The 12,710-nt window shown below is 48.9% G+C and overlaps 1 protein-coding gene across 1 annotated transcript in view; it reads right to left on the reverse strand.

Moving 5' to 3' along the window:
* Positions 1-12,710, reverse strand: part of LOC139261974 (growth hormone receptor-like) — a 318,221-nt gene that overhangs the window by 14,940 nt on the left and 290,571 nt on the right. Inside the window, exons 9-10 of the mRNA XM_070877136.1 lie at positions 9,376-9,554; positions 6,984-7,137 (exon numbers count right to left, since the gene is read on the reverse strand). Coding sequence (XP_070733237.1) covers positions 6,984-7,137; positions 9,376-9,554 — 333 coding nt within the window. The remainder of the gene's footprint in view (positions 1-6,983; positions 7,138-9,375; positions 9,555-12,710) is intronic.

Raw genomic sequence — 12,710 nt, forward strand, 5'->3', positions numbered from 1 at the left:
ACCAAAATCTTGGTCAAAGAGGTAGGTTTCAAGGAACGTCTTGGAGGAGGAAAGCGAGGCGGAGAGGTTTAGGGAGGGAGTTCCAGAGCTTGGGGCCTGGGCAACAGAAGGCACGGCCACCGATGGTTGAGCGATTATAATCAGGAATGCTCAGGAGGGCAGAATTAGAGGAGCGCAGAGTGCTGGGGAGGGGCTCGAGGAGATTACATGAGGCCATGGAGGGATTTGAAAACAAGGATGAGAATTTTGAGATTGAATTAAGTTGTGTGAACCGGGCAATAAATCAGGAAAATTGGAAGTTTGGACCCAGTTGTTAATTTTCCGTCGTAGGGGGTCTAGGTTAGTGTGTATAATAGGTTAACAGATTGGCATGGATAAACAGAAACAGAAAATGCTGGAAACAGTCAGCAGACCAGGTGGCAGAGAGGGGGACATAGTTAGCGTTTCAGGTCAATGATCTTTCATCAGGACTGGGAAAAGTTACAGGTGTAACAGGTTTTAAGCAAGTACATGTGCAGAGAAAGGAGGGAGGGGAGGAAAGAACAAAATGGAAGCTCTGTGATGGGGTGGAGGGCAGGAGAGATTAAATGATACCAGATATACGGCACAGAAACAGGCCATTCGGCCCAACCAGTCCATGCGCCACTCGGGCCTCCTCCTGTCTTTCCTCATCTATCAGCATAACCCTCTATTCCCTTCTCCCCCATACGCTGGTCTAGCCTCCCCTTAAATACATCGATACTATTCGCTTCAACCCTGTGGCAGCGAGTTCCACATTCTCACCGCTCTCTGGGTAAAGAAGTTTCTTCTGAATTCCCGATTGGATCTCTACTGATGGTCTCCAGTTATGCTCTTCCCCACAAGTGGAAACATTAGAATCCCAGGAATTTACAGCACGGAAGTAGGCCATTTCGGCCCATCGTGTCCGTGCCGGCCGACCAAGAGCTATCCACCCTAATCCCACTTTCCAGCTCGAGGTCCGTAGCTCTATAAGTTACAGCACTTCAGGTGCACATTCAAGTACTGTTTAAATGTGGTGAGGGTTTCTGCCTCTACCACCCTTTCAGGCAGTGAGTTCCAGACCCCCACCACCCTCGGGTTGAAGAAATTTCCCCTCAAATCTGCTCTAAACCTCCCCCAATAACTTTAAATCTATTCCCCCTCGTTGTTGGCCCCTTTGTGAAGGGAAACAGGTCCTTCCTATCCACTCTATCCAGGCCTCTCATAATTTTCTACGCCTCCATAAAGGTCTCCCCCAGCCCCCTCTGTTCCATTCTCTCTGTATCCACTCGATCATAGAAACATAGATACATAGAAATTTACAGCGCAGAAGGAGGCCATTTCGGCCCATCGTGTCCGCGCCGGCCGACAAAGAGCCGCACGGCCCTCGGTCAGCAGCCCTGAAGGTTACATATAAACCTATGAACAATGACGGAAAGGCAAAGAGCACCCAGCCCAACCAGTCCGCCTCACACAACTGCGACACCCCTTCACTGAAACATTCTACACTCCACCCCAACCGGAGCCACGTGATCTCCTGGGAGAGGCAAAAACCAGGTAAAAACCCAGGCCAATTGGGGGAAAAGAAATCTGGGAAAATTCCTCTCCGACCCATCCAGGCGATCGACACTATTCCAGGAGATCACTCTGGCCGTATTCGATTCCCTGCAGTACTTACCATCGTATCTGCGGCAGCCAACAAGAGGTCATCCAGTCTAATCCCAATTACCAGCTCTAGTCCAAACCTTTCCTAATTTTAAAGACCCCTATGAGTTCACCCCTCAGCCTTCTTGAATAGAAATAAATATCAGAATCATCGTCATCATCAGCGACTGCTGCCTGAGCGAAAATGGAAGCAGGGTTTATGGTCTGAAATTGTGGAACTCGTTATTGAGTCCGGAAGTTTATGCAAAGTGCATAAACGAAATATCAGGTGGTGTTCCTCTGGGGTCTGTTGAGCTTCATTGGAACAGTGTAGGAGGCCGAGGGCAGAGAGGTCAAAGGGCAGAGAGGGGCGGAGAATTAAAATGGCAAGAGACCGGACACAGAGTCACACTTACGGACTGATCGGAGGTGGTCTGGAAAGCAGTCACCCAATCTGTGCTTGGCCTTCCCAATGTTGAGGAGACCACATCGTGTGCAGTGAATACAGTATGCTAACTTGAAAGAAGTACAAGTAAATCGCTGTTTCACCTGGAAGGACTGTTTGGGGCCCTGGACGATGGGAAGGGAGGAGGGAATTACAATAGCGAGCGACCGGATGCTGTTTCCTCTACATTTATCCCAGTCGCCCGACACCCACTCAACCCCTCCGGTCTCCCATCTCCCGACCCCTCACACTCCACTCGGGTCTCCTATCTCCCAGCCTCTGATCCCCCACCTCCCGACTCCCATTACCTCCCCCCCCCACCCTTCTATCTTCCTACCCCTGATCTCCCAACCACCCCCCGGTCTTCCGACCCGATGCCCCTTGCCTCCTTTCTCCCGATTCCGCCCTCTCCACTATACCCGGTCTCCTGACCCCCAGCTGCCCTTCCCCGAGGGTCAGTGTGTTGCTGATAGTGCTTCGCCCGTTGCCGGTTGGCTGTTTGCGTCACGCCCTCTTCACTGCACTGAGGCCCAAGGCCCCAAGGCCCAATATCGGGGCACCTTGGGTCTCACCATTCCGGAACAAGGAACTAACGCAGGGAAGGGAGAGTAGATGGAGAGACACTGTTCCCATTGGTGGAAGGGCCGAGAACCAGAGGGCACAGATTGAAGGTGATTGGCAGAAGAACCAAAGGCGACATGAGGGAAAACAGTTCTACGCAGCGAGTGGTTAGGATCTGGAAGGGTGGTGGAGGCAGACTCAATCACTGCTTTCCAAAGGGAGATGGATAAGTACCTGAATGTAAAAAACATGCAGTACTACGGGGAAAGGGCAGGGACCAGCAGAAATGCTTTTGTAGAGAGCTGGCATGGGCTCGAGGGGCCGAATGGCCTCCTTCTGTGTTGTAAACCATTCTATGATTCTATGAACGTCTGCACCCTGCAGCTTCCAATGAAAATGCCACTCTGTAGATTCAAGCCTGGCGATATCAGCCACAACTCCCGAGACCGGGGCAAAAATAACTTTCACTGATCCGAACAGATTACTCGATGTATGGGTGGGACCGACTATTATAATATCTTCTCATAACGTGGATCAACCAATAATAACCGGTTGAGTTTCATTCTTGTTGAAGACATCAATCAGTGAAATCGCTGAATGAGATAATTTACCTGCAATGGCTGCCACTCACTCACATAAACTGAAGTCGTGGCACGAAAATAAAACAAACATGCTGGACATCTGCAAATAAAAGCAGGAAACGTACAGGGGCATAATCAGTTCCATCCTTGCCACGATCTTTAGGGAACATTGGCTCCCGGTTCAGCAACGCCTCGATTTCAAAATTCTCATCCTTGCTTACAAATCCCTCCATGGCCCTCGCCCCCTCCCTATCTCTGTAATGTCCTCCAGCACCACAACCAGATCCCGCCCCCCCCCGAGATGACTGCGCTCCTCTAATTCTGCCCTCTTGAGCATCCCTGATTATAATCGCTCAACCATCGGTGGCCGTGCCTTCTGTTGCCCAGACCCAAGCTCTGGAACTCCCTCCCTTAACCTCTCCACCTCTCTACCTCGCTTTCCTCCTTCAAGATTAGGAAAAGGGGAGGTGCAACGAGACCTGGGTGTCATGGGACATCAGTCATTGAAAGTTGGCATGCAGGTATAGCAGGCGGTGAAGAAGGCAAATGGTATGTTGGCCTTCATAGCTAGGGGTTTTGAGTATAGGAGCAGGGAGGTCTTACTGCAATTGTACAAAGCCTTGGTGAGGCCTCACCTGGAATATTATTTTGGTCTCCTAATCTGAGGAAGGACGTTCTTGCTATTGAGGGAGTGCAGCGAAGGTTCACCAGACTGATTCCCGGGATGGCGGGACTGACATTTGAGAAGAGACTGGATCAACTGGGCCTTTATACACTGGAGTTTAGAAGGATGAGAGGGGATCTCATAGAAACTTATAAGATTCTGACAGGACTGGACAGGTTAGATGCGGGAAGAATGTTCCCGATGTTGGGGAAGTCCAGAACCAGGGGACACAGTCTAAGGATAAGGGGTAGGCCATTTAGGCGATGAGGAGAAACTTCTTCACTCAGAGAGTTGTTAACCTGTGGAATTCTCTACCTCAGAGAGTTGTTGATGTCAGTTCGTTAGATATATTCAAGAGGGAGTTAGATATGGTCCTTAAGGCTAAAGGGATCAAGGGGTATGGAGAGAAAGCAGGAAAGGGGTACTGAGGGAATGATCAGCCATGATCATATTGAATGGTGGTGCAGGCTCGAAGGGCCGAATGGCCGACTCCTGCACCTATTTTCTATGTTTCTATATTTCAAGACGCTCCTTAAAACCTACCTGTTTGACCAAGCTTTAGACTTACCTGTGCTAATTTCTACTTATACGGCTCGGTGTCTGATTTTTATCGCGTAACACTCCTGTAAGGGGCCTTGGGACTTTTCATAAAAACATAGAAAATAGGAGCAGTAGTGGGCCATTCGGCCCCTCGAGCCTGCACCGCCATTCAATATGATCATGGCTGATCCTCTATCTCAACACCATATTCCCGCTTTTTCCCCATACCCCTTGATGTCTTTTGTGTCTAGAAATCTATCTATCTCCCTCTTAAATATATTCAGTGACTTGGCCTCCACAGCCTTCTGTGGTAGAGAATTCCACAGGTTCACCACCCTCTGAGTGAAAACATTTCTCCTCATCTCGGTCCTAAATTTCCTACCCCGTATCCTGAGACTGTGACCCCTTGTTCTAGACTTCCCAGCCAGGGTGAAACATCCTCCCTGCATCCAGTCTATCCAACCCAGTCAGCATTTTATACGTTTCACTGAGATCCCCTCTCATTCTTCTAAACTCCAGTGAATACAGGCCTAGTCGACCCAATCTCTCCTCATACGACAGTCCCGCCATCCCAGGAATCAGTCTGGTGAACCTTCACTGCACTCCCTCTATGGCAAGTATATCCTTTCTTAGGTAAGGAGACCAAAACTGCAGACAATACTCCAGGTGCGGTCTCACCAAGGCCCTGTATAACTATAGTCATCCTGTACAAGGGCAGAAAGGGTAGAGGTCACACTGTAGTTCAGCAGCTACGTTAAAGGTGCTATATAAATACAAGTTGTTGTTGTGGTTGATTAAGTAGAAACAGAGATAGTGCCCAGGGATTGGGAAAAGCTAACGCAGTGCCAATCTTAACATGAGAGGACTGGTTGGCGGGTATAATCGTTTGCCAAACATCGAGGCAGATGAGAAAGCTGGGGACCACTCTCCCTCTGATGACACCGCCCTATCTGCTGGGTACTGCCTGGCTGCCAACTTGTAGTGATACAGAGAGACGGGGAACTTAAGACGAGAGTAATAGGGCCACAAACTGCGGTCCCAGTGCTACGCGGCAAGGTACCATTGCTCAAAGGCTCCACACTGCTGTCGTCCACCAGTCAGGCTAGTTTAATATTTTATCCTGTGTTGCTGTGATTTACCACGGCCGTGAACAGAGCTGATTGATCCCCGGTAGTGACTATGTCAGGACAGCCAGAGGATTCACATTCTTTTTAATTCCCGAGAGATTTCACGCTTTAATGAATGACACGCACCTTTAATTTTCCCTTCTGGAGCACAGATCCTCAGTGCTGGGACCGAACTATTTACTATCTATATTAATGACTTGGAAGAAGGGACTGAGTGTAATGTAGCCAAGTTTGCTGACGATACAAAGGTGGGAGGAAAAACAATGTGTGAGGAGGACACAAAAAATCTGCAAAAGGACATAGACAGGCTAAGTGAGTGGGCAAAAATTTGGCAGATGGAGTATAATGTTGGAAAGTGTGAGGTTATGCACTTTGGCAGAAAAAAATCAAAGAGCAAGTTATTATTTAAAGATTGTAAAGTGCTGCAGTACAGCAGGACCTGGGGATACTTGTGCATGAAACACAAAAGGATAGTATGCAGGTACAGCAAGTGATCAGGAAGGTCAATGGTATCTTGGCCTTTATTGCAAAGGGGATGGAGTATAAAAGCAGGGAAGTCTTGCTACAGTTATACAGGGTATTGGTGAGGCCACACCTGGAATACTGCGTGCAGTTTTGGTTTCCATATTTACGAAAGGATATACTTGCTTTGGAGGCAGTTCAGAGAAGGTTCACTAGGTTGATTCCGGGATGAGGGGGTTGACTTATGAGGAAAGGTTGAGGAGGTTGGGCCTCTGCTCATTGGAATTCAGAAGAATGAGAGGTGATCTTATCGAAACGTATAAGATTATGAGGGGGCTTGACAAGGTGGATGCAGAGAGGATGTTTCCACTGATGGGGGAGACTAGAACTAGGGGGCAAAATCTTAGAATAAGAGGCTGCCATTTAAAACTGAGATGAGGAGAAATTTCTTCTCTCGATGAGGAGAAATTTCTTCTCTCAGAGGGTTGTAAATCTGTGGAATTCGCTGCCTCAGAGAGCTGTGGGAGCCAGGACATTGAATACATTTAAGACCGAGATAGACAGTTTCTTAACCGATAAGGGAATAAGGGGTTATGGGGAGCGGGCAGGGAAGTGGAGCTGAGTCCATGATCGGATCAGCCATGATCGTATTAAATGGCGGAGCACGCTCGAGGGGCCATATGGCCTACTCCTGCTCCTATTTCTTATGTTCTTATGTAGGTCTGGCATATAGATCATGCCTGTGTCATGGGCCTCAACCCTCAATATATGGGTGGGCGTTTGGGTGTTTCAAGTTGCCCACTGTGGTCTGACTATGTGGGCCCGTGACCTGGCGAGACTCCTACACTGCTCGTTATGTCCCCTTCGCCGAGAGCAGCTGCACTTTCTGCCCAGCCCATACTTGCCGGGCAAAGTGTCTACAGCTCTTCAAGTTTGTGTGGTCATTGGGTTCCTCTTACCTTCCGTCGACCGCGGTGCGGGAACGAAGACGTGCACCGTGTCGCTGAACTCGCTGAAATCCCCATTGGCTATCTGTTTACATCGCAGCCTCAGCTCGTAACTCTTGCCGGTACCAAGCGCGTAAACCGGGTGGGTGGTTGTAAAAGCTTCAATCTGTCACGGGAAGGAAAACAAGCTCAGTTAAGGACGACGGACCAGAAAGCGCAAATGGCACCTGTTCTGACAGGGCGAGACGGCTGGTTATTTATTCGTTCCTGGGATGTTGGCGTCGCTGGCAAGGCCAGCATTTATTGCCCATCCCTAATTGCCCCTTGAGAAGGTGGTGGTGAGCCGCCTTCTTGAACCGCTGCAGGCCGTGTGGTGAAGGGAGTGAATGTTGAAGGTGGTGGATGGGGTGCTGATCAAATGGGCTGCTTTGTCCTGGATGGTGTCGAGCTTCTTGTGTTGTTGGAGCTGCACTCATCCAGGCAAGTGGAGAGTGTTCCATCACACTCCTGACTTGTGCCTTGTGGAAAGGCTTTGGGGAGTCAGGAGGTGAGACACTCGCCACCGAATACCCAGCCTCTGAGTGTAGGACACAGAGTAAAGCTCCCTCTACGCTGTCCCATCAAACACTCCCAGGGCAAGGTACAGCACGGGTTAGATACAGAGTAAAGCTCCCTCTACATTGTCCCATCAAACACTCCCAGGGCAGGTACAGCACAGGTTAGATACAGGGTAAAGCTCCCTCTACGCTGTCCCATCAAACACTCCCAGGGAAGGTACAGCACGGGTTAGATACAGAGTAAAGCTCCCTCTACATTGTCCCATCAAACACTCCCAGGGCAGGTACAGCACAGGTTAGATACAGGGTAAAGCTCCCTCTACGCTGTCCCATCAAACACTCCCAGGGAAGGTACAGCACGGGTTAGATACAGAGTAAAGCTCCCTCGACACTGACCCATCAAACACTCCCAGGGCAGGTACAGCACGGGTTAGATACAGAGTAAAGCTCCCTCTACACTGTCCCATCAAACACTCCCAGGGCAGGTATAGGGCGTTAGATACAGAGTAAAGCTCCCTCTACACTGTCCCATCAAACACTCCCAGGCAGGTACACCACGGGTTAGATACAGAGTAAAGCTCCCACTACACTGTCCCATCAATGTCTATTAACCAGAACCTTAAAATACCAATTAGTGTTGAATGGTGATTAATTGTAGGCTAGAATTCAGCTGCTGGGAAACGAGTTAAATTGTCAAAAGTCATTTCAACTTTCATTCATATAGTCCTTTTCACATGCTCAGGACCTCTCAAAGCTCTTCACTACTAATTAATTACTTTTGAAGCTTTGTCAATGGTGTTATGTGGGCAAATTCAGTAACAATTATGCACAAGCAAGATCCCACTAGCAGCAATCAACTGACTGACTAGTTGATGTGTTTTGGCAGTGCTGGTTGAGCGATAAATGTTAGTCAGAACCCCAGGAGATTTCCCCTGATCTACTTGAAATCGTGCCGTGGAATCCTTTACGTCCAGCAGCATGGGCAGACGGGGATCTCACCGAATGTCAGCACTCGCTCAGCAACGAAGTGTGAGCAAAGGTTCTGTACTTATTCCTGAAATGGGGCTCGAAGCCTTGACGCCCTTCGGACTCCGAAAGGACAGTACTGCCGAATGAGCCACGCTAACACATTCAGCATGAAGTGAGAGAAGATGAGGGGAATCAGGAAAGCAGGGTTGAGGCCAAGATCAGATCAGCCATGATCTTATGAGGAAAGGTTGAGGAGGTTGGGCCTCTACTCATTGGAATTCAGAAGAATGAGAGGTGAACTTATCGAAACGTATAAGATTATGAGGGGGCTTGACAAGGTGGATGCAGAGAGGATGTTTCCACTGATGGGGGAGACTAGAACTAGAGGGCATAATCTTAGAATAAAGGGCCTCCCATTTAAAACTGAGATGAGGAGAAATTTCTTCTCTCAGAGGGTTGTAAATCTTTGGAATTCGCTGCCTTAGAGAGCTGTGGAAGCCGGGACATTGAATATATTTAAGGCGGAGATAGACAGCTTTTTGAACGATAAGGAAATAAGGGGTTATGGGGAGCGGGCAGGGAAGCGGAGCTGAGTCCATGATCGGATCAGCCATGATCTTATTAAATGGTGGACCAAATGGCTGACTCCCCCCCACAACAAAACAAATGCCACATATTGACCTACATAGCCCTGCACTGCTACATATTTTTCCCCTAAAATACTTATGGCATCAACACAGCACGATCGTCACGCAGCTCTGAAGCACCAACTTTCACTGTGTGTCGATCACACAACTCGCTCAGCATTCACAAAGCAGGTGGAATTTCCCTGAGGTCCTAAGAAAAATAATGATCTTGCCGAACTCATTTGAACATACCGAGTCCCAGCGGTTACTCTCGCTGGTTTTGTGTTGGATCTCATACTTGAGCGATATCCACCCATTCTTGATGTCAGCAGTAGGCGGAGCCTCCCACCACACCTGGATGTCAGCGAGCAGCCCCGATTGGCTGATATTCAGCAGCGTCCAGTTCAGCGCGATCGGAGGATCGGGTTTTACTGCAAAGAGGAAGAACCAGTGAGAAAAAAGGTCTGGTTTTAGAGAGACCATCATCATAGGCGGTCCCTCGTATCGAGGATGACTTGCTTCCACGCCAAAAAGGGATGGGTTCACAGGTGTTTCAATGAAGGACCTAATATTCCAGATCCCGAACTCCATCCTGAAGGGTGGAAGATGCCTGGACGTGGGTTTTTTAACGGGGGACCCCAGCCACCACACGGGCTTGACAGAGCGAGGTCTTGGTCCAATGGCAAGGATTAACCAAGGCGACTGGAGACCAGCTCTGCTGCACAGACCTTGTGCGCACACATATCGCAGTGTGGGCTGGGCCCGTGCTGCCCCTGGGCCCCTGGCCCCGAACCCACGCCTCTCCTGGGCCCCGATCACGTCCCTCCACAGTCTCTCGCCGCTCCTGCTGTATCTGCCCACGCTCCAATCACCGACCATGGGTGTCCGGTGAGACCAGGAGTGTCCCGTGATACAGTGAGGCCAGTTTGGATATATGACTTTCTATCCCATCATCTAAGTCGTTAATAAATACGGTGAATAGTTGAGGCCTCAACGTTTCAAGGACACCCTCAAAGCCTCCCTGATAAAGTGCAACATCCCCACCGACACCTGGGAGTCCCCTGGCCAAAGACCGCCCTAAGTGGAGGAGGGCGCTGAGCACCTCGAGTCTCGTCGCCGAGAGCATGCAGAAACCAAGCGCAGGCAGCGGAAGGAGCGTGCGGCAAACCAGTCCCACCCACCCCTTCCCTCAACCACTGTCTGTCCCACCTGTGACAGGGACTATTCAGCTTCCTAAGGACTCATTTTAAGAGTGGAAGCAAGTCTTCCTCGATTCCGAGGGACTGTCTATTATGATGACTTTCGTCACCTTCCTCAAAAAATGCAATCAGGTTTGTCCAGCATGACCCACTTTTCACAAATCCATGCAGTTCCCTCTGAAAATGTTCAAGGTGTTCAGTCACCCTAACCTCACTTCCTTACTCTTATACTCCAACCCCTGGCAATAAAGGACAACAGGCCATTTGCTTTCCTAATGCATGCTAACGTTCTGTCCGAGGACACCGACATTAATCTGACCACCAACATTCAACAGTTTCTCACCATATAAAACATATTGTGTTTTGCTATTCTTCCTTACAAAGTAAATAACCTCACATTTCCCACATTATACTCCATCTGCCATCTGATTGCCCACTCACTTAACCTGTCTGTATCACTTTGCAATAAAGGCAGAAAATACTGGAAATACTCAGCAGGCCAGGCAGCATCTGTGGAGGGAGAAACAGAGTTAAGGTTTCAGGTCGATGACCTTTTGTCGGAAAGGCAGAATATTTTTTAAATGGTGAGAAACCATTAAATGTTGTTCAGAGAGAGTGAGTGTCCTCGTAAAGGAAACACAGAAATTTAACATCCACAGTAATTTGCTTTTGTATATCCCTTTGCAGACTCCTCACAGCTTACTGTCCCACCTTGCTTTGTATCGTCCCCAAACCTGGATACATTACACTCGGTCCCTTCATCTTGGTCATTAATATAGATTGTAAATAGCTGAGGGCCCAGCATTCATCCCTGGCGGCACCCCACTAGTGACAGCCTGCCAACCGGAAAATGACCCGTTTATCCCCAATGTTTTCTGTCCATAAACCAATCCGCCATCTATGCTCATAAATTACCCCCAATCCCATGAGCCCTGACCTTGCGTAACAACCTTTTACGGAGCACCTTATCGAATGCCTTTCAGAAACCCAAATATATGACATCCACTGGTTCCCCCTTATCCACCCTGCTAGTTACATCCTCAAAAATTTGTCAAACACAATTTCCCTTCATAAAACCATGCTCACTCTGCCTAATAATATTCTGATTTTCTGAGTGCCCTGTTACCACTTCCTTACTAACGGACTTCAGTATTTTCCCCGACAACTGATGTCAGGCTTACTGGTCTGTACTTCCCCGTTTTCCCTCTCCCACCTTTCTTGAATAGCGGGGTTACATTTGCTACCTTCCAATCCGCTGGGACCATTCTCGAGTCCAGCGATAGTGAGACCAGGAATGTCCGGTGAGACGGGGAGACGGTGGAGTTGCAATTGAAGATCAGCCATGATCTTATTGAATGGCAGAGCAGCCTGGAGGGACTGTATGGCCTACTCCTGCAATTGTTTCTTATGTTCTTTTGTTTTTTAATGATGTATATGCGTGGTTACGTTAAATTTGGGCACTGCTAAACTGTTTTACACATCATTGGTCCAATATGTGAAAAATGTCACTTCAGAGACATTGTTATAATGCAAATACATTTTGATTCAAAGTGGAAACCATTTAGCACAGAGTTCAAACCAGCCAGGCTGAGCTAAAGTGCTTGGTTACATATGTACTGGGTGGATTTCAGGAAAGCTACTACATTAACTTGATAAAGCTGTCTCAACAGTGGAAGGCACTTTTTTTTTCCTGCCCCTCAGTTTAAGCTTCAAAGGACATGAGAGGTATATTGTAGGCAGTGTGCTCCCAACTAGTCATCACTAGGCCAACATCCCCAGCACTGAAGCACTGACCACACTCGATCAGCTCCGCTGGGCAGGCCACATTGCCCGCATGCCAGACACGAGACTCCCAAAGCAAGCGCTCTACTTGGAACTCCTTCACGGCAAACGAGCCAAAGGTGGGCAGAGGAAACGTTACAAGGACACCCTCAAAGCCTCCCTGATAAAGTGCAACATCCCCACTGACACCTGGGAGTCCCTGGCTCAAGACCGCCCTAAGTGGAGGAAGTGCATCCAGGAGGGCACTGAGCACCTCGAGTCTCGTCGCCGAGAGCATGCAGAAACCAAGCGCAGACAGTGGCAAACCTGTCCCACCCACCCTTTCCCTCAACGACTATCTGCCCCACCTGTGACAGGGACTGTGGTTCTCGTATTGGACTGTTCAGTTACCGAAGGACTCATTTTTTTTTTTTTTTTTTTTTTAGAGTGGAAGCAAGCAGTGTAGGAGTCACAGGCCCACATAGTCAGACCACAGTGGGCAACTTGAAACACCCAAATGCCCAGCCATATATTGAGGGAAGAGGCCCATGACCCAGGCATGATCTATATGCCAGACCTACATAAGAACATAAGAAATAGGAGCAGGAGTAGGCCATACCACCCCTC

This window comes from Pristiophorus japonicus, chromosome 1, assembly GCF_044704955.1.
Source record: "Pristiophorus japonicus isolate sPriJap1 chromosome 1, sPriJap1.hap1, whole genome shotgun sequence".
Classification (NCBI taxonomy): domain Eukaryota; kingdom Metazoa; phylum Chordata; class Chondrichthyes; family Pristiophoridae; genus Pristiophorus; species Pristiophorus japonicus.